This window comes from Micromys minutus (assembly GCF_963924665.1).
Source record: "Micromys minutus genome assembly, chromosome: 16".
Lineage (NCBI taxonomy): Eukaryota > Metazoa > Chordata > Mammalia > Rodentia > Muridae > Micromys > Micromys minutus.
Genome location: NC_137985.1, coordinates 47,016,076 through 47,043,773, shown reverse-complemented (window position 1 = coordinate 47,043,773; position 27,698 = coordinate 47,016,076). Strand labels below are relative to the sequence as shown.

At 44.4% G+C, this 27,698-nt stretch overlaps 1 protein-coding gene across 3 annotated transcripts in view; it reads left to right on the top strand.

Moving 5' to 3' along the window:
* PEAK1 (pseudopodium enriched atypical kinase 1) overlaps positions 1-27,169 on the top strand; it is a 202,176-nt gene extending 175,007 nt beyond the window's left edge. For 2 of the 3 annotated variants that reach the window (XM_080930101.1, XM_080930102.1), the window contains exons 6-7: positions 2,759-3,501; positions 20,659-27,169. In XM_080930101.1, the coding sequence (XP_080786227.1) occupies positions 2,759-3,501; positions 20,659-21,822 (1,907 nt within the window). In that variant the 3' untranslated portion in view covers positions 21,823-27,169. The remainder of the gene's footprint in view (positions 1-2,758; positions 3,502-20,658) is intronic. The other variant, XR_013975366.1, reaches the window with a different exon arrangement.
* Positions 27,170-27,698: the final 529 nt, after the last annotated feature.

Here is a 27,698-nt window from a genome sequence, read left to right as displayed (position 1 = left end):
ATACATAAAATAGCTTTACTTCTTCCTAACCTGGATGTTTTTATTTGCTGTTCCCATGGCAAATGCTTGAGGAGAGTATAGAGTAAAGACGGTGATAGCAAAGTCCTTGTATTACTGACAATTCCAGCACTTGGGGGGCAGAGGCAGGTGGATCTCCCTGAGTTTGAGGCTACTGTGTGAGTGGGTCTCTACAGTGTGAGTTCCAGGACAGCTAATGCTACACAGAAACCCTGTCTCAAAAAAAAAAAACAAAACAAAACAAAACAGGAGAAAAAAACAAAAGAAGCTGTCAATTGTTCCTTTCTGCCCCAGATTTGTTAAGTGTTGTCATGGGAAGGCATTAGATTTTATCAGTTATCTTTTTACAATTTTGAAAAGATGATATAAGATTGCTTTTTTCCTTTACTTTGTTAGTATAAGATACTGATCAATTATAAGGTATTAAACCAACCATGCATTCTTTGGACAAACCCAATTTGTTCTGGCACATTATTGTGTTTATGATGTTTAAAGTGTTGCCAGATTCAATTGCTAATGTCGTAGGGTTTTTTCACTTATATCCATGAGTAACATTAGTCTCTAGGGTTTTTGGATGTCTTTGGTTTGGTTGTCTAGGTAACATTGCTCCTACAGAATTCAAGCTCTTCCCTTCTACTTTTTGGAAGAGCTTACAAAGGATTGGTAATAATACTTCGGATTAATTAATATTAAGCATTTGGTAGAATTCATCAGTGTTTCCATCTAGTCCTGAGTTTTTCTTCATTAAAAGGAAGCTAGTTAGTTAGTTAGTTTGTTAGTTTGTTTGTTTGTTAGTTAGTTGTATGCTAATAAAGTTTAAACCCAAGGGCTGACACATTCTGGGCAAGCACTGCATTAAGCCACATCCCAATCAGAAAGTCTTTAAAAAAACCCTCACTCCCTTAGAGCTATGTATTTTCCCTTTATTCTCCCCCTCCTCTTCCCCACCCCCACCATGCATTCTCTCTGTATATTTATGTCTGTGTTTAATGCCGCTCTCTTCCTTAATAAAAACACTGTCATGTGCTATTAATGGAAAGAGGAGATCCTTCAGTTTGCTGTATATATGTGGTAGTTAGTAGTTTATTTAAACTCCTGGGTATCTTTATCAAGATACTATATATAAGAAGTGGAATTGACTATCACAGCTTATATTGATTCTCACCATTGGTATTTCTTCAAGGATATGGTTTTAGCAAAACAAGCCAGCACACCTTATCATCCTCCGAAGCATCTATATCCGTGACTTCCCTCACTGCTGTGACAAAAGCAGATCATGGACGACAGCTTCGTTTTGGCTCACGGTCTAGAGGACAGTCCAGCTTGGTGGGGAAGTCATGGCAGTAGAGCTATGAGGCAGCTTTGCACCTGCAGCCAGGAAGTAGAGAGAGTTGAATGCTGGTGTTCAGCTCACTTTCTTTTCTTTTATTCAGTTCAGGATCACAGCCCAAGGCATGGTGCTGCTCACATTTGGAGTGTCTCTTCCCACCTCAGTTAGCCTAATACAGACATTCACAGATGTATCCATAGGTTTCCTGGGTGATTCTAGATCACGTCAGGTTGATAATATTAACCATCACACCATCCACTTACCTGAAGTCTGTATGATTAGAAATGGAAAATGTATTTTTTCCTAGGACTGTCATAATAAAGCATCTTAAATAGGTTGCTGAATACAACAGAAACTTAATAAAGTCTAGGGACCTGAACTGAAACTTCTGTCCACAAAACCTGCTTCTTTTGAGACACTGAGTAGAATCTGTTCTTGCCTCTGCCCGGCATTTAATGATGGCCATCCATCTTTGGCATTCCTGGCTTACAGTTGAATCGTTTCTGTCTCTGACCCTGTCATCACATAGTGATCTCCTTGTTTGTCTTCACACTGTGTTTCCTTCTTATTAGGATGCCAGCCATATTGAATTGGAGCCTTCCCTAACCTCAACCTTATCATATTAGCAAAGACTCTATTTCCAAACGAGGACCTATTCATAGATACCAGGGGTTAGGACAGCAACATAACACAGTCCATAACCAGACATTATATTCTCCCTCTATCTCTCAAGCAAAGGGCTCATTTTAATAGCATGACTAATTTTAGTAGCTCTTATAGACTTTAATAATATATTTCTGTCTTTATGTGAGAAACAGCATCACTGAACCCTTGCATGTTTGCCCTCTAAACATAGCTATTAGATCCATAAATTACATGTCCATCTATGTAATGGCAGGTGCTATATACAATGTAAAGTTGGAATGATATGACAAGAAACAGAAGAATTTTTTTGTCAGGCTCTGTGCAGTGGTCTCATTGCTAGTCTCACTTCTGTTTTCAGTGGGATTCCCAGGTATTTTCCTGATCCACAAGTGCTGTCATCTCTGCTGTCACATGCAGATGTTTCTAGTGTCTCTCCTTTCTAGCGCTGTAGTGTGGTGACAGCTAACAATATTATTGGAGACAGGACTGGAGAATCTAGATTCCTTTTGAAAACAAAGCTCACCACCTAAACTCTGCCAGAGAACTGCTGAGACATAATTCATCTTTGTTACTCCAGTCAAGCTTTGGATTCAATACCCTCAGTGTCCAGGCGCTTGTTCCTTGGTTTCATACTTCATGTCGGAGAAAGCATTGATGATCACTAGATTCCCCATGCCTACATCATGAATTTCTAACTGTTTCGATTATGAAATGAGGTCAATGTTTTTGATTCATTCTCTTCTTCTTTCTTTAAAAACAATGCAGGACAATCTAGAGCAGCTATGATACCTCCCAAGCATCCACGGCATCCCAAGGGAGTATTGGATGATGCCATTGCCTTTGGAGAGAAGACAGACCAAGAAGTATTGAATGCTTCCCAACCCACACCACCCCCACTGCCAAAGAAAATGATACGAGCCAATACAGAGCCAATCTCCAAAGACCTTCAGAAATCCATGGAGAGTAGTCTTTGCGTCGTGGCTAATCCCACCTATGATATTGATCCCAACTGGGATGCCAGCAGTGCTGGGTCTTCAATTAGCTATGAACTCAAGGGACTGGACGTTGAGTCTTACGGATCCTTGGAGAGACCTTTGCATAAGGAGAGACCTGTTCCTTCAGCAGCAAACAGTATCTCCAGCTTAGCTACTCTCAGTGTTAAGGACAGGTTTTCCAACAGTATGGAGTCACTCTCTAGCCGACGTGGTCTCTCCTGTAGACAAGCTCGAAGCATCCAGAAGCCACAGAGACAAGCACTTTATCGAGGACTTGACAATCGGGAGGAAGTAGTGGGGAAGCTCCGAAGCCTTCATACAGACGCCTTGAAGAGACTGGCAGTTAAATGTGAAGACCTCTTCATGGCTGGGCAGAAAGACCAACTCCGCTTTGGAGTGGACAGCTGGTCAGACTTCAGGTTAACCAGTGACAAGCCGTGCTGCGAAGCTGGAGATGCGGTTTACTACACTGCCTCGTATGCAAAAGATCCACTTAGTAACTATGCAGTCAAGGTAGGAAAATATTGAAAATTTCACCCAAATGTTTTCTTCCTGTTACCTTGTTGCCAAAGCAGATCCATTCTTCCCACTTTCTCTCCTCCACTGTGTGAAAGTGAGTGAGCCTCATATATTAGCAGGTTTAGTTCTGGAAGGAAAAACAGACACTAAGGAAATACAGGGAAGCTAACATTCTATGGGCGTTTAGAAGGACTGAGACCAAATACCAAATAAGAAGCAACTTAATGGATGGAGGGACACATGAGGTAAGTTTTGCTCAGTGAAGTAACTAACTTGCTTGAGGTCACAGCAAGGAGTAGAGCGAGGATTTAGACATAGGTATCAGGCCTGCAAAACGGCTCGTTGAGCAAAGATACTTGCTACCAGGCTACCAGGCCTGATAACTGAGTCTGGTGAGTTCAGTCCCCGGGACCCAAAGAGTGGAAGGAGAATATGGACTCCAACTCATGCGCTCTCTCTCTCTCTCTCTCTCTCTCTCTCTCTCTCTTTCTCTCATACACACACACACACACACACACACACACACACACACACCTCAGATATTTCTGACTGTGCAGCCTATACTTTGCCATGTTATTACTCTTTAAACCATTCTGGACAACCCACTACTTTGAGATACCCAGGCCACATGACTCTTGTTCAGTTATACTCACTGTAACAGCCACCCACAAGTCCCATGAGAGTAACCACTGTGGTGTGGACTATGAGCTCCCAAATACTCGCCTTCTGATCCTGACCTTACCATCTTAGCTTTGTCAATAACAACAGCTGTCTTTGGGGCTTCTTTGGATGTTGAAGTGGTAAGCCGTGTGCTTCGTGGGACTCCAGTGGTGACCAGTGAGCTGAGACAAGTGAAAGGTGCTAAGAGCACAGGCTCCTACAATGCCCTCCGTTCCCACTGCCTCCTTTCACTGATTCTATTCACTGGTTCAAAACCAATTAACATAATCTAAATGACTTTTACATGTTAATTTAGCTTACAAAGACCAGATGGTTTCTTAGTAAATGAATGGGTAAGGTAAACAATTGGCCATACCTCCCTATCTAGACACACATTCCCACCAGCTCTGCAGCTGTATTCTGCAGTCTCTCCTCCACCTCTAACTGTCTTGACCTGATGCAGCAGCAGCCCACACTTTTAAAATTAAACCAAAGGATAAACTGTGGAGAGAAGATGTGGACCCAAGTTAATATATTATTGTTGAGTATAAAAAGACATTTTGAGATTCTGTGTATCTCTCAAGAGCTATTATATCAATTGGGGTTATAGTACCTTATCTATCTTGGGTCTTTATTGCTACAAGATCACCAGTACAGAATGAGTACCTATTTCAGAAAGGGGCATAAAACTATCTGTTCTTTCAAAACAATTGAGAAGTGGGGCTTGACTAACTTTATGTGTTATCGCCACACCGTCTTGTCTCTTTCCTAAATCAATGGTGTAGTATTGATTTCTTTGCTTGTAATAATACAAAAGCAATCTCAAAAGAACAGGTGGCAAGTGATTATATACTGGTAGTTGTTGGCAGGTTTGGGAAAGGGTGTTTTGCACTAAACACTGAATATAAATGTCTCTTTGAAGCCTTTCTGGGCATTTCCAGAAGTACCTAATTGATTTACAATCTTAAAGCGATAAATTCTAAGAACTCTGAGACCCCTGCATTTGCAGAGATGAGTAAATGAAACCAAGGGTTGGCCCAAACAACCCGCTTTACTGTTTGTCTTCTTAAAGTTTCCCTTCCCATAGTAGTGGATTTAGAGCATACCAATAGTTAGGGCTTCTCTCTTAAAATATTGCAAAGCAAGTCCATTTGCAGAGATGAGTCATTGGTCTCTGCAGTGGTAAACTGTAAAATATTTACTTTCTGTCATTTTTTTTTTAGGCTGCCATAATAGAATATTATAGATTTAATTAGGTGGCTTAAATAAACGTGTGTGTGTGTGTGTGTGTGTGTGTGTGTGTGTGTGTGTGTGTGTGTGTGTGTGTGTGTCTGGGAATTGAACTTAGGGTCTTGTGTGTGCTGGGCAAACACCTGACTACCAATTGAAACCCATAGCCCAACAATAGAAATTGAGTCTTGTTTTTGAAGCCGAGAAGTCCAAAGTCGGAGTTCTAATTGGTTATTTTCTGGTAAGGACTATTCTGAGTCCTCACATATAATGAGAGGTATCTTTTCTTATGACGCTGGTCCTATTGTATCCAGGTCTCAACCATATGACTTACCTAAGTATCTCTTTCTTTGTGGGTTCTCTCTTCAGATGTGGTCTCATTGCACTTAGGAGCTTCTGCATATACATTAGAAGGAGACACAATTTAGTCCATGGGATTCTATCCTTCATTCCTCCCTCATGTCTCTATCACAGGCAAATACACCCCAATTGCCATAAAAGTCTTATTCCTAAAGACCAACTCTAAAGCCCTTATTTAAAATCTCATCTCCGTGTTCTCTAAATGAGATATGCACGAAACTTAAGGTATAATTCAACTTAATGCAGCATTGCTGTCTGTGATCCTGGTAAAGCTAGACTACTTACTTGCTTTCCAAATACAGTTGTGCACTGGCAGAGGATAGACATTTCATCCTGAAAAGTGAGAAATCAGAGGCAAAAGAGAAGGGAGAGATGGGTACCAAAGTCCAAATCTACAAGTCTCAAGTGCCCGTAACTCATAAAGATGTTCTCATCTGATATTCTGTCACTCATAGCTCCTTGAAAAGGTTCTCCACCCCCAAGACACTTTCCCCCCCTAGCTCTCTAAATCCAGAAAACGGGCTCATCCTTTCTTGACACCGAAAAGGAAATAACTCTATCCACTAGACCCTTAGTAAGAACAACATTGATTTTTTTTTAAGTTTTTTTTCTAATGTATATGTGCCATGTTTACATTCCCACATGAGTATATGTGCAGTCGGTGTGTGTGAGTGCCTGCAGAAGCCAGAAGGCACTGGATTCCCTGCAACCAGAGAGTTACAGGTGGCTGTGAGCTGGCTGATGTGAGTGCTGGGAACAGTAAATGCTGCTAACCTCTGAGCCGTCTCTACAGCAAGTGTTGACCTCTTTATCTCCCCCATGATGTTTTTCCTCTTCTTTACAGAATAATGCTCATGGGCTACCAATGGGCCAGGCCCATAGAATTCAGAATAGCTGGGAGTCTTTCTACCCCTTCTACTCCCTGAATCCACTTTAGACAAAAACTGCACCCAAACTGGCTGTCTCCACTCATACGACCTTGTCCTCATCCCTGACTTCTGCTGAGACCTCTGTATCAAATGGCTGTCTAGCCCACACACACCCTCAGTGCCCTGTAAAGAACAAGTTTTCAAGCCTGGTGCGGTGGTTCACAGCTGCGGTCCTAGCACTCCAGTAGCAGAGGCAGGAGAATCAGTAGTTCAAGTCTTTCTCAGCTCAGCTACATAGAGTCTGAGGCTGCATGAGATCTTGTCTGAAACAAAATATAAGATTAAACATGCATGCCTTGTTACACTGTGAGCAGACCAAATAGTCTGCATCCCCTTTCCCACTGTCCTGTAAGCAGTCAGGAGAAACCAAGGTGTTTCTTCACCACCTGACTTGAACATCCCAACTAAATGTCCAATTTTATCTCTCAAGCATGCTTTCCTTGACAGACCACAAGAACACAGTGCAGTCTCCAATTCTCTGCCACTTTATGGCATGGGTCACCGTCCTGGGAGTTCCTAATAATGGGCTCCTTGTCTCCATCGGAGGCCGCAGCACCATCTTTAATGTCCCAGTTTTCTGTACCTGTCACTTCCCACTTATCCAGGCATTTTTCTAACGTGCATTTTAAATGCTTTCAGCATCTACTTAGTCCTAAGGCTGCTTCTGGAACATTCTTAACTATCGTTGGAATGGCACTTTTATGGTTTTTGTTCACTTAAGCTGATAGAAAACCTGTCATAGACTTCATAATTTAATTCTCCAAATTCTAGCGTCTGGAAAACCCAAGGTCAGAGTTGTTGCTGCCTAGGTTTCTGGTGAGGTTTTCATAGGCGTTAGAGACCGCCACCTTTTCAATGCATCTGACATCACAGAGAAAGCAGCTGAGCCCTCAGGTGTCTCCCTGCTTCGAGGACATTCCTGACATCATATCAGGCTCCTGCTCATAACTACCTTAACCATAACTGCCTCCTTATAGCCCTTGTCTCTGGGAGACTTGTCCTCTGGGAAACAGTACCATTCATAACAGTGCTGATACTGGCCTGTGTTCTAAAATGAGTGTCTTCAATTTGGAACTTTACTGAATTTGAAAACTTTCCTATCATTTATTATAATTTTTCTTCAGCATGAATAACTTTATTTGGATTTATCTTGAACTAAAAGGCATTTTTTATACATAATAAAGAGCTTTGAAGTCATCTGGTCCCACCTTCTGAAATTTATCTCTATTATTAAACAGGTCAAGGAACTACTTCATTTAGTTTTTACTAAAAGAAACTGGCAGAAACCGGCTGCCATGCCTACATCATGAAGTTGTTCTAATGCACATGGCTGTGTAGAGAAACTGCTTTCGTGAACTATAGAGTGCGCGCAGAATACACTGAGATGGTGTGTTGTTCGTGTATAGGAAAAGCAGCCCGCACCGTGTGGGTTACTCATTAGTATTCTTTAATCCAGCCATCAGCCTCAGCATATTTGCATAGGTTCTGTACTTAGATATTTTCTTTCTCATTACTTCAAAGATGCAAACATCTTTTTTTTTCTTAAGATTATAAGAGAATGCTACAGAACATAGCAACTTCAAGAATTTCATTGATGTCAAAATTAGAAACAAATTAAGCTCCTGATATTAAGTAAACAGTTTAATAAATGAAAGCACATTATCTCAATTAAATGTTTGTAACCATTAAAATTGGTGACTAGAAAGACTACGTAAGATGAATAATGTTGGTTTTAATATGTCCTAGGATACCAAACATTAGGAGCACACCTTTGTTTAAATGACCTTTAAAATGGAAGTGTGCAGTCAAAGCCAGTGTGAGAGCGACGCTCATTATAGGTGACTTTGATTTTGTTAAAAGATAACGTTGTGATTATTCAGTGGAGGGCAGATTAGAGCATTTGAGGTTGTAGGGGCCTCATCACATCGAGGGTCCTAAAAGCTCAGGTACCTGTAGTTTGTCCTTGATCACTCACCTCTGTGGGCCTGACCTCTCACATAACTCAGAAATAGCTCTCATTTCGTGTCCTCAGCTTTTGCACATGCTGGTTCTTCTGTCTGCACTGCCCGTCCCCTGGGAGACAGTGTGACTCACTGAAGAATTTCAGCCTTCTGATCGACCGATGACCTATTCCATAACCACCTGAGGGACCCTCACTAGCAGGACCATCTCCTCACCTACAGAATTCCAATTGCTGGCAGTGAGCTCTGGGAAACCGAATTTGTGGCAGCAACCTCCACGGTGGCTTCCATAGAGGATTTTTGAGGCCTTTTGACAAAGCGGTTAAGAATTAGCTTTTAAAGTCAGAAGCACTGGGTTTAACTTAGCGTCTAGTTGCATACTGGCTATGTTTCTTTAGCCTTGTACATGTATTTTCTAAGTCTAGTGTCTCTGTAAAGTAGAAAACAGTTTATTCTGAAGACTTATATTTAAGACTTACATATCTTCCCCTGTCACTATAGCCTAGTATATAACAAGAAGCTCCTTAAGCTTAAGTGGGGAAGGATTTATTTTGACTCACTGTCTGAGATTTCAGTGTATCATGGAGGGAAGGCTTTATGGCTAGAGCAGCGTGTGGCTCTGGTGGCAGAAATATGATACTACCTGCTCACATCTCACTGAACCAGAAGAGAGAGGCTAGGGCTAGAAACAAGACTGCTATAACCCTCCAGACCCATCCCCTCGTGACACACGTCCTGCAGTGAGGTCCTCACGCTACAAGGTCTGCAACTTCCCAACTAATGCCGTGTGCCAGCGCAGAGAACCGAGGCTCACTGCTCATCTCCTTAGCCACGAGAGCTGCTCTTGTCCTGGCCTCCTTACCTGTCCTTTATGCAGCTCTAACCACTTCCAGACAGAGACCAAATATACGTGTCATAGGCCACGGGCTATGCTGTCTTGAAATCTCCAATCAAATTGGTTTTGTTACTTTTAAATTTATCTTCACTCAAATTGTTGGGGCACAGGCAGAATACAGCCAGATTCTTTGCTGGCATGTGACATAAATGGCGTCTTGTTCTGTTCCCAATAGAGAATGTTTTCCTCTGCAACTCCGTGAGCCTTGCCACATTTTTATTGACACTCTGGTCTCCTGAACTCCCAACCACACTGACTCACTAAATTCTGTATATTACCCTCCTATTGACCTCTGCTTACAGAATCGTGGGTTTCTATAGCCTGCAGCTCCAAACTTTCACGTTCCTCCCAGACCTGTTCCAATGAATTGAAGAGGTCAGCTTCCTCCCAGAAGCTACTTCTCACTGTTTATTTGGTGTTTTGTTTTATTTTTCTTTCTTTCAGTTACTTTTTCCCATTGTTAGAATCAACTACTTAGCCAGAGGGAACTTAAAGGGAAAGGGGTTTTTTTTCAGCTCACAGGTTGACTGGAAGACACGTTAGCAATAGGAGTGGCCTGCAGCAGTGGCAGCAGGAATATGAGGTTGCCTGTTTATATCTTGTTAGATTAACAGAGCAATGAGAAGCAGAAACAGGGCCAGGCTGTAAACTTCACTGTCTTCCCCGCAATGACCCCTTCCTCCACTGAGGCCCCACAAAAGTTCTACAGCTTCCCAAACAGCTCCATTAGCTGGAGACCCCATGTTCAAATGCATGAGCCCATGGGAACATTTCATAGTCAAGCCATAAAAAAGCCATAGTGAGAAAAAAGGGTCACAGGATATCTGGGCATGGTTGTCAGATGCCTGTGGTTCCAGCACTTGAGAAGCTGTAACAGAAAGGTCTTGGCTTTCAGGCCAGCCTAGAGTACACAGCTAGACTCTGTCTTTAAAATAAATAAATAAATAAATAAATAAATAAATAAATAAATAAATAAACAAACAAACAAACAAACCACCGGACTTAATATATGCATGATATTATCATGTTGTACAAATAAGCAGTAATTCCATTTTACAATATAGAAACATTCTTGTGTCTCTTACCCAACATTCCTTTTGACATCTACTGCAAGGACCGTGTCTTTTTAATTCTTACGTGCTTAGAACCTAGCACAATATATGATAGGGATAATAGTGAGCCTTGTGTAAAATATTTGGTGGCCTTTCAAAGAATAATACGAAACATTATGGTATTTTGTGGGTTTATATCAATACATATGCATAAGGCAAAAGCTTTGCCTTCATGGAGCTTATAATGCAATGAGAAAGCCAAAAATATAGCTCTTATAAGGCATTATAATGAAGGTTCAAATGGGGGTTAACACAAAATTAATGATTTTGGTGAAAATCATAGTGGGAGGGACCCAAAAGACTGAAAGCTGGGAGGTCACTAGTATGTTTTTACAATGATCCACCCACACTGCAACAGGACAAAGGAAAGGAAGGGCGTGTGGTTCAGAGCTGCCGAAGGTGTGAGCCTTGTGTGGTAAGTGGCAGATGTAAAATGGAGGCAGCAGTCATAAACCTCTAGGAAGGACAACCCCAAAGGGATGGCAGTGCCATTCTGTGAAACACCGAAACATGAGATGTCTATGAAACATGCAAATAACAGCCAAGGTAGAGAGGCTCAACCGCTAAACACAGGGGCTTGCGCCTCATAAAAAACGTGAAGCCTAGAAAGAGTTTTCTCATCCCTCCAGTATCGTGATTTAATTCAGATTAAAAGAGGTGTATGAGACTGTTAGTGAAGGGTCTGTAATGTGAAGGAAAGCCTACACAGAGATGTGACTCAAAGCAGAAGCAATTGGTAACCCAGTCACAAAAGGCAAAGTCCCCAGGCCCAGAGCTTGAGCCTATTTCAAGACAAGACCATGTGTAATAGTGGGGTTGGACACCAACTCAGCAAGGTAGAGACATAAGAAATGGGGAGGCAGTGAGCATAGTTAACTTTTAATAAAGTAAGTGTTTTAGTAAAGGAAAAGCAAAGTTGATTCCCTTCAGTTCCCATGTTTCTTTGTTCCTCCTCCATGTTTTCTCTTATTCCCTCATTTTGGCAGACTACCACCCAGCCGGCCAGACTGTCTGGGCGAACTGCACATTGGCTGGACTCCAGCCCCTAACTTCCTAGTCTCTAGATAAAACTAAACTTAAGATTAAACTTGAACTAAACCTCCCTGCTATCCAAGTAAAATCTCTGTTGCCTTCTTTGTCTTTTAAAGAATCATAGTAGCTACTAGCCAGTCACCCTAGTAGTCTAAAATCGGTTTTAGAAAGGCCTTCGTCATCCTTCACTGAAGGCGACAGAGGCCAGAGAGGATGCCCAGTTTTACAGAGACACCAGTTTCAATGGCCGACTGACTCCTCTCTCATTGTTGTACTTGAGTCAGTAAGCTAGCCCCTCGTGCAGTGCCTTTGCCTAGAAGAGATTGGGTAGATACCTGGTAGATTATTGCTTGGTCTCATTAAGGCTTTTTTTTCCCCCATTTATCTCAATGAGATTATCTCTGAAGAAATGCTGCCATGAAAGACTGTTAAATTTGGATGAAGTTAATTTAAAGAAGATGCTTAATGCTTCACATATATAAAGAACTAACTTTCTGAATGCCCCCTCCCCCACAAGAAGTCCAAAGTTGAGACTGTGGGTATCTTCTCTTTTGATAGGACAGGTCTTTGTTCTCAGTGTCAGGTGATTCACACCTCAGTAGACACAGGAACTTCCCTGTAATACCAGCGGGGCTACTCACTTTTCTGCCTGCACTACAGCCTTGTTAAAAGCTTGTAATAAAATTGTGGTGAATTGTGGAGACCAGCACCTTTTATTGCACTTTTTACTCAAATCCCAATTTGTCTTATTTGGGTAGATGCTGAGAAAGCAAGACACTAAATGAAAAAGCATTAAGGGGAATAGCTGTTATTGGTAGGAATTTACAATGAGCTCACACTATCTACACAGGCAGTTAATTACTACCTTAGTAAGAAGGAAAAAATCTAGATGGGAAACCATTCCCACTTTCCTAATTCAACACAAATGTGTCCAACATTGAAACATAACAAAGTGGGTGACCAGTAGCCAGCTACACATACATGGCCATTCTGGGTTAGTGGGCACCTGACTTCCTGGCTCGATGCATACAGAAGTGTCAGAGGCCCAACTGTGGACTTGCTTAGAAGAGAGAGGTTAGAGTTTCTATGAACTTGGAATCAAAATAGATCGCCTAATATGAGAAAAGTCAGAGCTTTAATATTGATGAGGTGAGAGGACATAGTGGGTTCGTATTGGGGTTCATATTCATTGAATTCCTAATCTGAATCCTGAGCTCTAAGTCACAAATCAAATGGTAAAGACTTACACACTGCCTTCTCAAATATCTCCTAGGTTCTAAATGAGTTTCTTAGCCATGTGAACATTTTTGTAGTAAAATAGCCAGCCTGACAAGTCTCATAGCAGATTCCTAGATTGTGGAGTCCTCAGCATTTACAGTGTGGAGGCCCAGACAACATTCATAAATTACCATTTCATCTATTTTGAAGGTTGTCCTAACAACATTGCCTACCGGGGTCGGGGTGTGGGGTCTCACCTCTGTAACTAGAAGGAAAGGAAACTATTCAGCAGGCCGAGGAGTTACTGTCAAGCAGTAATTGACCTATACATATCCTTAGAGTACCGATCACTGGGAATCCGTTTGGAGGCTGAGGCTTCATTCTGCACCCCCACTGCAGCTGTGCTTCTGTGTGCTGCAGCCGAACAGCACAGAGGGGAATGTGCGTGATCATCAGTGTTTCTCCCTGTGTCCGTCTGCCATTCACTCCCTACAATATCCACCTCACTTAAGGCTCACTGAGGCACTGGAAACCTCGGAGTGTGAGAAGGAAATGAGATCCCCTGCTGATAAAGTGGAAGTAGGCTGAAGGCGCACTGGGCCCATAATGGGAAAATAAAAGCTAATGCAGGCTATTTTTGAAGAGTCCTGCATTTTGTAATTATTACTTTCTTTGGGGAGGAGAATAGAAAATTGGGACTGACGAAGGACCTTGTCGCTCAGTGTGGCTCTGTTCACAAAGCTGGTGAGCCTCTGGGGCAGACTGGACTCAGCAGACAGCTAGCATTGATCCAGTTCCCTTCAGTTGTGTAGTCAGGTCAGTCATGAGCATTGATTACTCGGGTCTGTCTGCTGTTGCCCACTCCCCATCATTTCGCCAACCTCCATCTGCTTCATGAAAGCTGCTCGTGTACTCTAGCTGCTCTGGGCAAACAAACAAGGTAACCACACCGGATCCAATGCAGCTTTCTCTTGGTGTTTTGTATGGGTAAATTGAACATGTTCTGCGTGCCATGTTCTCTGTTAGGCCCTAAGATACAAGTGTCTGTTCTTAAAGTAGACCAAAAGAAAAAAGAAAAAAAAGTGAGCTAACTATAGTAAGAGAGATGCCCAGGTACAGAAGAGGTTTAGAGTGGTTAGCACGTTATCTCTGTCAGAAGTAACACCTGAGAAAGCCTGTAAAAGCAAAGGTAGGAATCCCTTTGCACCTAAGGGATGAAGACAGGGCTGCAGACGGAAAAGGGTACGACAGGAAGGAAGACTGGCTACAGACAGACCTAAGTGGTAAGGACAAATGGGAAAGGGGCTGGAAATACGGTTGTGAAGAGACCCCTAGGGTATCAGATTGCCAGGTAATCCATTTTTAAAGATGGCTCTGCTCCCTGTGAAAGTTATTTTTAAGGGAATTCATAGGAGATGACGCAAGGAGTCCCATTGGAAAGCCTCTGTGGTCGTCTAAGAAGACAGCAGTGATAACAGTAGAGATGAAGAAAGGATAATTCAAAAGATTGTTTAGGAATAAAATCAGTCGGAGCTATAAATCAGTTGGACGTAGGGAGTAAAGATGGGAAAGAAATCCAGAGTGAACTTGATGCTGGAAAACGGGAAACTGAGCCAGATATTGGAGTCACTCACCAGGAACAGAAAAGGCCAGAGCATGAGGGTGGGAAGAGCTCAGGTTCGGTTGTGCTGAATATTAGGAATTCATAGGATAAGGCAACACAAAATTATTCATTATGCCACCTTGGGGACAAAGAATCAAGAGATACTAGTAAGTGACCAGTTCCATGTCATACGCACGCCAACCGCCCACCCACCCATACCCACCGCCGTGTTTCTGACTTGTGCCTTAAATCCAAAGGGCAGCAGGCTGGACGGTCTTCTAGGTAATAGACAGTGAGGGCGTTCTGGAGGGGCCAGTAATGACAGACATGTGCCGTCTTTCCTGTCCCAGCTGCTCATACTGGGGCTTTGCAGTCACGGCCCCCCACAGTCTACTTTATAAAAGTTAGCTGTCTGGGTTGACGTTCTTATTACAAACATAAATGCTTTATAATGACAAATTTGCCTCAAAGGTATGCAGAGCAGTTGCCATGGGCAACACATAAAATGAGCCCCTGGACTGAAATGAATGTTTGGAATTAAACTTTTCAGATTATGTGTGAGGAATCATTGTCCAGTTCAGATCCCCTGCTGAGCCCAGGCTGTGTCCTGGTGGTGTGTTGGACCTGGTTTAAGAAAGTCTTGAGAGAGGATAATTTGACCCTGATTCTGGTTTGGTTTGGTTTGGTTTGGTTTTTCCATTTCCCAGCAGATAACTTGTCAGTGGCTAAAGTGTCCCCATCTTGTATTTGGAAATCTTGTCACATTGCTTCAGGATGCTGTGGTGGTAATTGCTGAAGAAGCGTCAGTCTTGTTGGCCTCCTTAGTCATAGCAACAAGACTCTGCTCCTCCCCTGTGTATTTTGTCAGCTCAAACATGTACCCATTTTCCCTTCAAGCCCCTGGTTTTGCACCTGTACACTATCATTGCTGGGATCAGGGGTCATGGAGAGACCAGCTGGCTGCCCTTTGTGATGGTCCCCTGCCCCCTCTAGAGAGTATAGGGCTCAAGCAGGCATGCCCTGTGAGCTGGTGAGCATGAAACCCCTGCACCCAGGGAGAACTCCTGACCTGCATCTGCTCTTTCCATCAAGTGCTGCCTTTACTGAGTGAGCTCAGCATCACTAACACTGATGAACCACAGACAGACAGACAGACAGACAGACCATGGTATTTTTCCCACATGTGCTTACCCTTCAGCAGCTGAATTTTGTCCTGCTGCAGTGTGCTGTGGTGCCTGGATGCTGATACTGTAGCTCCCTCTAGTGTCTCTGGGGTACAGTCACTCATTTCTCCTTCCGTTGGAGAAAATGTAGACAAACACAGAATCTGCCAAAATTAGCAGCAATTTAAGAAGGCTTTCCCATACAGTTTTCTCTTGTTAGGAATGTGAACTTTTCCTCATCCTGCTGTGTTTCTGTTTCAGAGTGTGGGGGATGAGACCAGGGTCCCTGTGGGAATCGTTCTTGTGAGGGCCCCTTGAGATGCCCTGTTCAGGCCATCTAGCCTTATAAGGAAAGAGTGTGAATTCTGTTCAAAAGAGACAAATGAAAACGAGAAGCTGGAAACTTTACTTGGATCCCAAGTTGAGAAAATATCGGGTAAAGGAGTTTAAAAAAAAAAACTGGCAGTAAGAACTTTGTCCATTTATTCTGGAGAGAGTGGTTTGTTCTCCAAAATAACTTTTGGACTAGAAATTTATCATCTGAAGTCAGACTATTTTGAGGTATTTTTCTAATCTAAAGGAGTCAAGTTATTAATATTTGAAAAATGGCTACTATGTAGTACATAGAATGATACAATATTCCTGCCTAAATTAGCATCATTGCAGCCTCTATAATGAAGATTTATGAGCTACCTATCATGTGAAATCCTATTATGGAAATCTCCACAAGTCCATATTTGGGTTGTAACCGGCTTCACGGTTATAAACCAATTAAAAGCGCACTGCTCTCCTCTCTTCCACTCACTCTCTCCTTTTCATTCGCCCTTAAACCAGATTGACCCATTACTCTTCAGCCTGTCTGTGTAAATACAGAGATAAGGAAGTGCTACCTCCTCAGCTTGCTCTCTGGGCAGGCCATTTTCCTCCCAAGCATCCAAACTAGTGGAACAATTTATCACGTCTTCTTTGTGAGTCACCCCTACCCTTTATCTCAAGTTGATCTATGAAGCCGAACATAAATTCTAGTTGTAGAACCCATGTTCTTATCTGCTCCCAAAACTCTGGAGAACCTTATAAGAATATGTATGACTACCTCTGTGTGCACATGCAGATAAACTTAAAATATCAGTTAGGGTAGGATGCCTCCTCAACATTTGATGTGGAAACGCCTGGTGGTGGAGGGTTTTCTTCCCAATGTAACTTGGCATAGTAAAGGGTAAAAACTTGGATAAACCATTTTATCTTAAGTAGGATAGCTTCCTTGGATTAGAACATAGTGCTGATCTTGGCATCAATGGTGGTGACCTCAGCTAGGTGTGGTTTCCACGGGTATATGTAACCCCAGGACTTTATGTAGCTGTATGTAATCAATAAGGGAGGCTTACTTCAAGCTCCGTAGTGAGCTCCAGGCCAGACTGGACTCTTCAACACGTCCAAGTAGTCTGATTGGCTGTGAACATTGCATTAGTGTATCTCAATCATGTGGAGATTTCCTCAATATACTTGATTCCGTTTCATCTCTCCAGCTGCCTGTGAGGTAGGGTTTCCATATTCTTTATGCTGTTTGCTTTATTAGATAAGCTGAGACCCGAGGAGTTGAATGAGCATGCTCAGGGAGACTCAGCTATTGACAAGGCTAAATCCTGGGCCTGAGTCCTTGGGAGTGTCCTTTCTGTAACATGTCAACTGAGTTTAATTTTCAGTCTCATTCAACCAAGCTCTATGATATTTGATAGACTTTTCAAAGACTGAGGAGTTGGGACCCTGGAACCTCCATTTCAGCAGGTAATATGATATTGAACAAATTATAAACTGCCAATGAGTTTAATGGCACCATGTGCCAGCTCCAACCCCCATACAACTAAATTATGGCTCGTATAGGATTTTAAATACCTGGTGACACATAAACATGAAGTATTGCCATTGGCGCATTATAGAAGGGACTCCTGTGATTGATGAGGATACAGGATATATTGCACTGTGTGTGCTCCAGACTTTGAGGGCTTTCCAAAGATAGTCTTTTCTGAAAGATAGATGTTTGAACTTGAACTCCGCCTGAGGACGTCTATTTCAAGAGGAGAAGTTTGCTTTAAAAATAAATATAACGCATTTTTTCAAACTGATTAGGTAAGTATGTGGCAGAAGACTTGAGAGCTGGTTTTCAGATGTCTCAGGACACACATGTGGACTTATTTCCACCGTGTGGACAGGGCTATCACTCTCCAGTTGTCATAAACACAGGCGATGAGAAAGATGCTCTTTTCCCCCAGGACCTCCTGGTCCTTTTTCCTTTTATTTTTAATATCCTAATGAATAGGCATCTGTGTGTGCTGTTTCCCCAAGCTGGAGATCTGTCTGCATTTCCCAAGAGAATTGCAGTTTTCTTTGTAAGTAAAATGAATAAGATACATTTTTTAAAGCTTGTTCTTTTCCGTATCACGGTAACAAACAGGCTGCATCCATACTCCCAAGAGCACCTATTCCCGGAGTCTGTGGTGCCTGAGGTGTGTGCTGTCCCTGCTGAGTAGGCCATGCTGGTCTGTGAACTAGGGATGGACTGCATCTGTATTGTGTGCACCTCCAGACCCCTCGGGGGTGATTTCATGTGTGTATGGCTTTTATGTCCCCTTGAGCTCAGAGCTTCCTCCTTGAACCATGCCTACTTTCCATAGACTTCCTCCTGGGAGGTCTTAGTGCTTGACGTTGGTATAAGAGGCCTGTTCATGAATGTAAGTATTCTTAAGGGAGATAGCCTAACAAGACCCTGGCTTCAATCCCTAGTACTACAGCGAGGGATGAGAAAGAGCACCAGGCTAGAAACTCCTACAGAAAGGAAGTAAAGGTTTATTTTGCTAGTTTTGTTTTCTTCTAGGTATACGAAAGGTAGAACAGAACCAGCTTTGGCATTACAATGCACTCACTCTGCGAACTGCTAACATTTGTCTGGATGCTTATCCTTTCTTAATTGGAAAAACATAAACTGGACCAGCAGCCTTCTTGGGAGTAAAACAAAATCCTTCCTTCTGGCCCTTTGAATTAAATAGTATATTATCTATAATCATGCCAGACAGAACTTCTGAATTGATTCCTCCAACCTCTTGTTTACATCTACTGCTCAGCCATCCCCAGCCTCTTCCTACCCGGCCTTCGATAGCCACTAGCTCACTCCCAACTTCTGTGAAACCATTCTTTGGGATCCACATCTGACTGAGATCATACTGTTGTTTGTATGAGCCTGGTTTATTTCACTTAGCAAATGATCTCCACGCCCATCCGAGTCCTCACCAAGCACAGACTGTCATTTTTTATGTATACATACCATATTTTATTTATCCAGTCAGCAGTTAACATAATTCCCATTTCTTGCCATAGTAAACATTGGCATGCAGATGTTCCTCCACAGTCCTGCTCCCGCTCCCTGTGCCTATGCAGTGACCTTGAGAGATCACATGGTGGTTCTGTGTCTCATTCTTTGATGCTCCGCTCTGCTGTTCCTCACAGGGACTGTTCTCTCTATTCCCACCAGCAGTGTGCATAAGGGCTTTTTTCCCAGTGTGTGTGTGTGTGTGTGTGTGAGTGAGTGAGTGAAAGCACCCTCAGAGCCCAGAGGCATCCAGTTCTCCTGAAGCTGGAGTTACATGTGCTTGTGATCTTTGTGGCATGGGTGCTAGGAACCAAACTCAGGAGGAGCTAGTATTCCTAACTGGTGAGCAATCTCGCCAGCAGCAGGAACAGCCATTCTAATGGAAGTGAGGTATACGGTTTTGATTTGCCTTTCCCTGAGAGAGAGAGAGAGAGAGAGAGAGAGAGAGAGAGAGAGAGAGAGAGTTCCATTGTATGTATGCCTTGTGCTAATTACTTTTAATTGAATCATTTGAGTTTTAGTGGTTTTTGTTATTGTTAGTGTTTTTTGGTTGGTTACTGGGTGGGTTCGTGTTTTTTATTTTGAATGTCTTATGTATTCTGAATCAGGTGTATAGTTTCCAATGTATCGCCCATTAAGTCTTCAGTTTGTTTTTTTTGTGATATAGAATTTTTTTAGTTAGATGTAGTCGCATATGTCTATGTATGCTTTTATTGCTTATCCTTTTGGAGTCTTGTACACAAATTTCTTTCCTGTCCCAGTGTCCTAAAGTCTTTTCCCTGTTTCTCCTGCTGAGAACATATAACTTCATATTGTTATAAACTTTACATCTTGGGGTTAAGTCTCAAATTCATCTTGATTTGGTTTTGTAGCTGCTGCGAGCGTGAGGTCCAGTTTCCTTCTTCAGCATGTGTGCATCCACTTTTCCAGCACTGTTCATCAGAACCCATAGTCTAAGAGGCTTGTATGAAAGCCGGAAAGCCGGAGGTGTGCACATAAGGCACTGAGCAGACTAGAGGAGGTGCACATAAGGCACTGAGCACAGACTAGAGGAAGTGCACATAAGGCACTGAGCAGACTAGAGGAGGTGCACATAAGGCACTGAGCACAGACTAGAGGTGCACATAAGCCACTGAGCACAGACTAGAGGAGGTGCACATAAGGCACTGAGCACAGACTAGAGGAAGTGCACATAAGGCACTGAGCAGACTAGAGGAGGTGCACATAAGGCACTGAGCACAGACTAGAGGAGGTGCACATAAGGCACTGAGCACAGACTAGAGGAGGTGCACATAAGGCACTGAGCACAGACTAGAGGTGCACATAAGGCACTGAGCACAGACTAGAGGAGGTGCACATAAGGCACTGAGCACAGACTAGAGGAGGTGCACATAAGGCACTGAGCAGACTAGAGGAGGTGCACATAAGCCACTGAGCACAGCCTTGAATGTGAGAAACGATTTTGACCAGCAGTAGTCACTCTACATGGGCTGGCTGCCCAGACCCTTTCTGAAGACGTACTGTGTATTTGTTGTTCCTAATGAGTCACCTTTCAGTTAATCATCCTCTGTACTTCATGTGTCTGCTTACAGGAAGTCTAAGTGTGCCTCCTGCTCTCTTTCAGATCTGTAAGAGCAAAGCTAAGGAGTCACAGCAGTATTACCACAGCCTGGCTGTCCGGCAGAGTCTGCCTGTGCATTTTAACATCCAGCAGGATTGTGGCCATTTCCTTGCTGAAGTCCCTAATCGTCTGCTTCCCTGGGAGGATCCTGATGCTCCTGATAAAGCAGAGGATGGCACTGAAGACAGCGAGGAAGAGGTGAAAGCAGAAACTGCGGGGGGGAATCCTGAGACCTGCTCTGAAACAGAACCATCCCAGAAAGAAAACCAACGCGTCACAAACAGGAAGCAAAGAAGCCATGTGGTGGTCATCACCAGGGAGGTTCCCCATCTCACTGTGGCCGACTTCGTGCGAGAGTCTTTGGCCCATCATGGGAAAAGCCCTGACTTGTATGAGAGGCAAGTGTGTCTGCTGCTCTTACAGCTGTGCTCTGGTCTTGAGCACCTCAAGCCCTACCACGTCACTCACTGCGATCTTCGCCTGGAGAACTTGCTGCTTGTCCAGCACCAACCTGGGGGAGCTGCCCAAAGTCCTTCACCTACAGACCCCTGTCCTGCCTCAGCTTGTCCCACAAGGCTCATTGTGAGTAACTTCTCCCAGGCCAAGCAGAAGAGCCATCTGGTGGACCCCCAGATCCTCCGAGACCAGTCCCGCCTTGCCCCAGAGATCATCACGGCCACCCAGTATAAAAAGTGTGATGAATTCCAGACAGGCATCCTCATCTACGAGATGCTGCACCTGCCCAACCCTTTTGACGAGAACCCAGAGCTGAAGGAGAAGGATTACACGCACACAGACCTGCCTCGGATCCCTCTCCGCTCCCCGTACTCTTGGGGCCTGCAGCAGCTTGCCAGCTGCCTCCTGAACCCCAACCCTTCTGAGCGCATCCTCATTTCTGACGCCAAAGGCATCCTCCAGTGTCTGCTCTGGGGACCCCGAGAAGATCTCTTCCAAATCTTCACCACCTCTGCAACCCTAGTACAGAAGAACGCTCTGCTTCAAAACTGGCTGGACATCAAGCGAACACTGCTGATGATCAAGTTTGCCGAGAAGTCCCTGGACAGGGAGGGGGGCATCAGCCTCGAGGATTGGCTTTGTGCTCAGTATCTGGCCTTTGCCACTACAGACTCCCTGAGCCATATTGTAAAAATCCTGCAGTATCGTTAATGTGGCCTGGGCATTGCTTCTGTTGTTAAAGTATCTCCACCTTCATGTTGTCCTCACTCCCTGTCCTGGTACTCACTCAGAATTCAAGGAAAGGAAAGAAGCCAACTGCCGCCCTTGTCCAGGCACATAGGGCTCCATTCAGCAAGGTCCCCTACAGCTTTCCTCAGAGTGAACGGCTGAGCGTCTCTCTACTGTACAGCAATTCAGCCGCACAGACTCGCAGTCACCTTCCCTCAGAGCATTTGTCATCCCAATAGGCTCACAGATGTGTGGTAAAAAAATGAAAATGCACATCCATGAAGGACCGGCTCCTGTGGAATGATCTCAGCGAGCTGCGTCCACCTCCTCCATCACTCTGAAGCTCGCCTGCGCTAACTAGTTAGCAGTACACATGTCACCACGCTCCGCTGTCACCCAGTAATGCTCTCGCTGCAGATTCCTCTTCCTTCAAGGTGTCAGTGACAGACTCTTTCCCAGGAGGACACGCCATTATCCTTCTCGGTTCAGTGTTAGTCACTGGGGGGCTAGCCTTTGTTCTGGCATACAGAGAAAGGAGGAACGGGATTGCCGTCCGTCGGATCATGGGTCCGTCTCCATTTTTGTTCCTGGCAAAGGTTGGACGCTGCATAGAGAGAGGCCCGGCAGCCACAGCCCCGCTGCCACTGCTGCTACTGCTTGTCTGTCCTTTACCTTCACCCTGTCCCACCTGCTGAACTTTGGGGTTTTCATCCACGTTCTGTGGCCCATTACAAAGCCGACTGGAGGTGGTGTCACCAACGCCTCCACAGGATGGAATACAGTCCAGAGATTATGAATAGTTTGGCAGGATATGAAGAAATAATGTCCTTGTGTGTGCAATTCTCCAGGGGGCCCTCAGGAAACAGACTTTCAAGTACTGTTCTTTGATTACTGTCAGACCTATCAGCATGGCAGCCAGGGCTGGTGGTGCTGGAGTCAGTTACCCCTCCCCCATCTCCCGCAAGCAGTAATTGGCCAGCTTCCTTCGTCAGTAGCCAGTATTAACTAGTCTGCCAAATGCTGTCAGCCACAGCCCTGAAAGAAATGGTTGTCAACTTAGCATTACCATCACCTTAGAAAGCAATTCAGAGCTGGTTATTAGAATGGCCGGAGGGCAAAGGAAGAAGTGGGAGAGGCCGCAAAGATGGCTGACCTGTTCCTTGGAGGGCCATCCTCTTCCAGAAAGAAAGACTGCCTCCCAGAGTGAGTGGCCATTGCTCCTAGGACTCTGGGTCTGGAGCTCAGCTCACAGGAAGGCTGATGGCTGCAGTAGACGGCTGAGAGTTGTTCCCCATGGAGCCTGCGCTCTCCCGTGAATTATGTGCAATTTTTGTATGTTATTTTTAAGCTGTATATTACAGTGTTTATGTTGCAACTTTACCTGAGTGAGGACTGCAGAAACCTTCCTGTCTTCCCTTGGCACATATTCGTGCTAAGAGGCGCGTGTCCTTTCCGCCCATGTGTGTATGTCCGCTCATACACTTGTTTTATTCAAAACTGTGAGTCTCTGTTTACTTCAGCCTTGAAATCCCAAGAGTCACTTGAATGGTAAGTGTATGTGTATGTGCAACCGTGTGCATGCACATGCCGGGGATAGGCCTCTGGGAAAGCAACCTGCAGTGGGGTGGACAGACCTGCTCTGTGCACCTTGACAGTGAGGAGACCCAGGAAGCCCTCATCCACCATCTCCAAGTTGTCTTAAACCCAAGATTGATTGTGCAGTATTATTTGGGTGGCACCTTAGTGGCCTTGGAAATTTCTAGACTTTTAACATTTTTAACAGCCTTTCGCGTGATTCGCCTTTATCAAAGAGAATCAAAAAAAAAAAGGAGAATGTATTTTATTACGCATTTTTTAAAGAGAACGATGTGTGAGACTGCATATGGAGGATGGCTTTGTGCTCCTGGCTAGTGCCCCGGACTCCCAGGAAAGAGGGCTAGTTGGTCCACAGAATCTTGTCTCTCCTAGACAGGACTATGGAGTGGGCAGCCGTGAGTCATGGCTGCGCCATCCTCAGCAGGCTAGGGTTTGAGTCATCTTACATCATCTTACATAGCCATGCGCACATAACTCCCTGCCCAATTATGCACTGAGCCGGCAGCAGAAAGACCAGTGACCATGTCAGCTGACCCAGCCCTTCCCTTCCCACAGTGCTTGCAGACTGAGACATACCTTCTCCACGTTGCTCTCGTGGTGCCTTCCCATGTAAACCTGAATGTTGACTATTTAATGAGGTTACATACTTAATGCAGAATGTTCCCTAGTCCCCTCTGTCTGTCGTCTGTAGAGATCTTTTTTTCTCTTCTCTTAGATCAAGCTTTCTTCCATGCTGTAATAGAAAAAGTGCGCACACCTCTGCCACCAGTGTCTCCGGGAATTGGTAAACCGAGCGCCCTTCCCTCCCCATCTCTCACTCTTCTTACGGCCACACCAGTGAAGGACAGAGATGAAAGCCAGCTAATGGAAAAGGGCCTACGTCTTTCCAGAGACAGGAGCTAATTCTGTCTGGGGGATGGCCACGGAGTGGGGGCGGGGAAGAAGGTGTCCAGGTTAGGTCAGAGCAGAGACAAGAACTACATTTCTAGGCAAGAAGTCCATCAGGTGGTCCTCTTAGCATCTCTCAAAATAATGACATTCAGTCCATATAACATCATCATAGGTAACTTTACACTTTCATCTTGATTCAGTCACTAGCTGGAAGGAACTTCTTCCTTCTGCAGTCACACAGGCACATTTTATATATACATATATTATGAATTTTGGAGTGTTACTAGTATAGCACTTGGAGTTTTTTCACAAGTAACATCTGTATTGACTAGATTTTTTTTTCTTTTCTATTAAAGTCTATGCCATAGATTCTTCCATTGAAATTGAGCGTCTGAACAACTAAGCCCCATTGGAACTTCTTTTCCCTAAGCCACATGAACAGTCTCTTGGCACGTGTGGGTGCTAGAGAAAGAGGACTGTGGCTAGAGCAGGCAAGAGCAAGAGTCAGTGTCCCTCAGAGTGCCTTGTTTCGTAGTAACCTCACCATGGAGAGAATAGCCTCCCGTGGCACAACAGAGCTCCTCGGGAATGCACACAACCACATGGTGTGCAAAAGTTCACCACAAAGGACAGCATCCGGATGAGCCATGAACAATCAAAACAGACATGTGGGAAAGGAATGACATTCATGAAATCCCCAACTCCAAGGCTGAGTTAGGTCGGAGGGCACATCGATTGCATGGGCCTCAGGATTGTTCTCAGGAGGTGGGTGAGGCCATGGGGAGGGAGTGCTCCCCAGCTGCTGGTGCTGAGGGCCAAGAAGAGAGTTCCCAGGAGCCAGTCAGCACAGCCTTCCTTCCTTAGCGGAGCCCATTCTGCCTCTGAGCTCAGGGGTGTTCATGAAGATGGGACTCTGAAGCTCTAGGAAGGCATGTGTCTAGGAGTAAAGCCTCTGCTACCACAAAATCCCCATGCATGGTCTTGAAGCCCACTCAGTAGTAGGTCATGCAAGCTTTCCAAGTTTGATTTACCCAGTACTGGAAAATCCGCAGATATCAACTGGTAACCTGTAGTGAGGATTTCCCGTAGCCTTTGCCTAGAGTGATCGGAAAAGATACAGGCTAGTCTCAAAAACGGGGTGGATTTAGGAGGCCTCATTGCAGTCTCAGTAATTCTGGATATATAAAGCATACACACACTTGGAACAGGACAAGAACTCAGCTCTCTGGGCCACCTCTGGCATGCTTGTCATTCCTCTTGTGGATAAGGATTTCGGGATTCTGGTCCAGCCTAGTAAGTGAACAGGATGGCTGCCCATAAAACTGGGTTATTAGATTTACCTCATTGAAGCTCATTTTCTCAGAGGCACAAAGTGCTTCGCTGAGACAAATCCAAGTGCTACTCCTGCTGAAGTCCGTCTGCTAACGTTCAAAGCTGTGCACAGGTGGGGGACGCCGTGGACCAAAAAACCAGTGCCCCAAGGGAAGTCAGAAGAGCCATAATGCAAAATCCTAGACAGGTTATACCAAAGAAATCAAGCCTTCCTCACCCTGATGCTTCTCAGATTATGGGGTGAGCCGTGACAGATGCAGGAGGAAGGGGCTTTGCAAACATTCCATGTTCAAGGTGTTCAACTGGTAAGTCCATCCCCAAACCAGAAAGAAAGAACAAAGCACCCTGATAGTTTCAAGCAGGCCATTTTGTACACCAGAAGAAAAGGTGAAGGGGGTGGCAGCAGCCAGAGAAGACAGCGAAATTCTCTGATATCTAAGAAGGAACTTTTAACCAGCCTACTCTCACCCTGCCTGGCTGTTGCCCAAACCTTAAGCGTTGGGAGCACCACATCTGTAACATCTAAGTGTGGGCTTACGGTGATTTTTTTTTCTTAAAAAGAGGTGCTGTCAAAAGATTTGTTTAAAGAACTCTTGGGAAATTTCTTAACCCACTGTACCATTTTATGAACCTTCTCACAGTCGTGACTCTCAGCACCACCATCATCTAACGTGTGTAAGTACCCAGACTGTCCAAGGTGCTATACAGCTGTTTTACACCCACCCCCTGCAGCTGTTTTAAATTAGAGACTTCAGCATCAGCTGCCACTGGACATTTTGCCCATGCAGATGGGCCACAGGGGTCTGCATTCTGAGCATCCTTCATACATTCCCCCATCAGGAGCCTCCATGTCTGTCCCCGTCCCTGTCCTGCTTCCCATCCCACCCATCCCAGGGTTTTTTTTAATCAAGAAAGTTTCAGGGAATCAAAAGAAGTTGGGATTTTTTTTTTTCTTAAACCCAGCAGAATCACAGAGTTATATATTTTGCTATGAATATTGTGGTACAAAGAAAAAGTCCACTTTGCCTGTTGGTTTGTAGCTAGTGTGTGTCTGCACTCTTGGGAACTTGAATGTTGAGCCAGCCCTGTGACTTCAGTGTAGTGTTGTTGAAGGATTAAACCACACGGCTTCAGGAAGCCTACTCACGTTGCTCCTTCCTTATTGCCCGTCCCTTATCTGTTCTGGAGAGCAGTGTATGTAGACACACTGGGCTGGGTTTTCTGTTCATGACACAGAGGGCATTTTGTTGGGAGGTGGAGGCAGAGCATGATGTCACCTGTCTCAATGAACTGAACCATGGCAGTCCTTATTCTAATATCTCTAATTCTCCATGGCAACGCCCACATTCTGTTCTGGAAAATCTTATTTCTCTTCCTCCAGCGCTTTTACCCATCTCCCTTCATATTTTCCAATTGTGTAAATCAACAACAGGCCCCTATGTCACCAGGGCGCCTCCCTTTGGTTTGCTGTGGTACTTTGCTGTGTACTCTGTGGCCTCACGTTACTGTGTAAATAAATTCCGTTTAATATGCACTAAAAAACAGACTTGGCGTCCATGTCCTTCCAGTGACTTATCCACAGTGACATGCTAGTGTGGCTCTGCCTGCATATGTGGCTCTCCTACTCATTCCCAAGATGGCTTCCTGTCCTTAAAACAGGCAACAGTAGTCAGACAGCTTTTGGCCAGCATGCCCTCTGGACTCCATTTCTTACTGACAGACTTTTTTTCTCTTCAGTGCCTCTGTAATTTGAGAAAAGGCGTCTCCAAGAGCTAGTGGCGAACTCCTCGGTTTGCTGGGTGAGATCACCCCCTGGTGTCCAGACACTACAGGCTGCCTGGTTAGAAAGGCTTGGCTAACAGTAGATTTGGCTGACTCCTCCAGGGACAAGCCTGTACACCATCATCTACAAAAGCAGGCCTGTCCTTAAGGTACATTGTCACAGGAGACAACATTCCAGAGGCAGCCGACAGGTAACAAAAAAGGAGCCCACGTGGTTTAGGCAAAAAGACAGCAGTGACGGTAACTGTTGCTGCTAA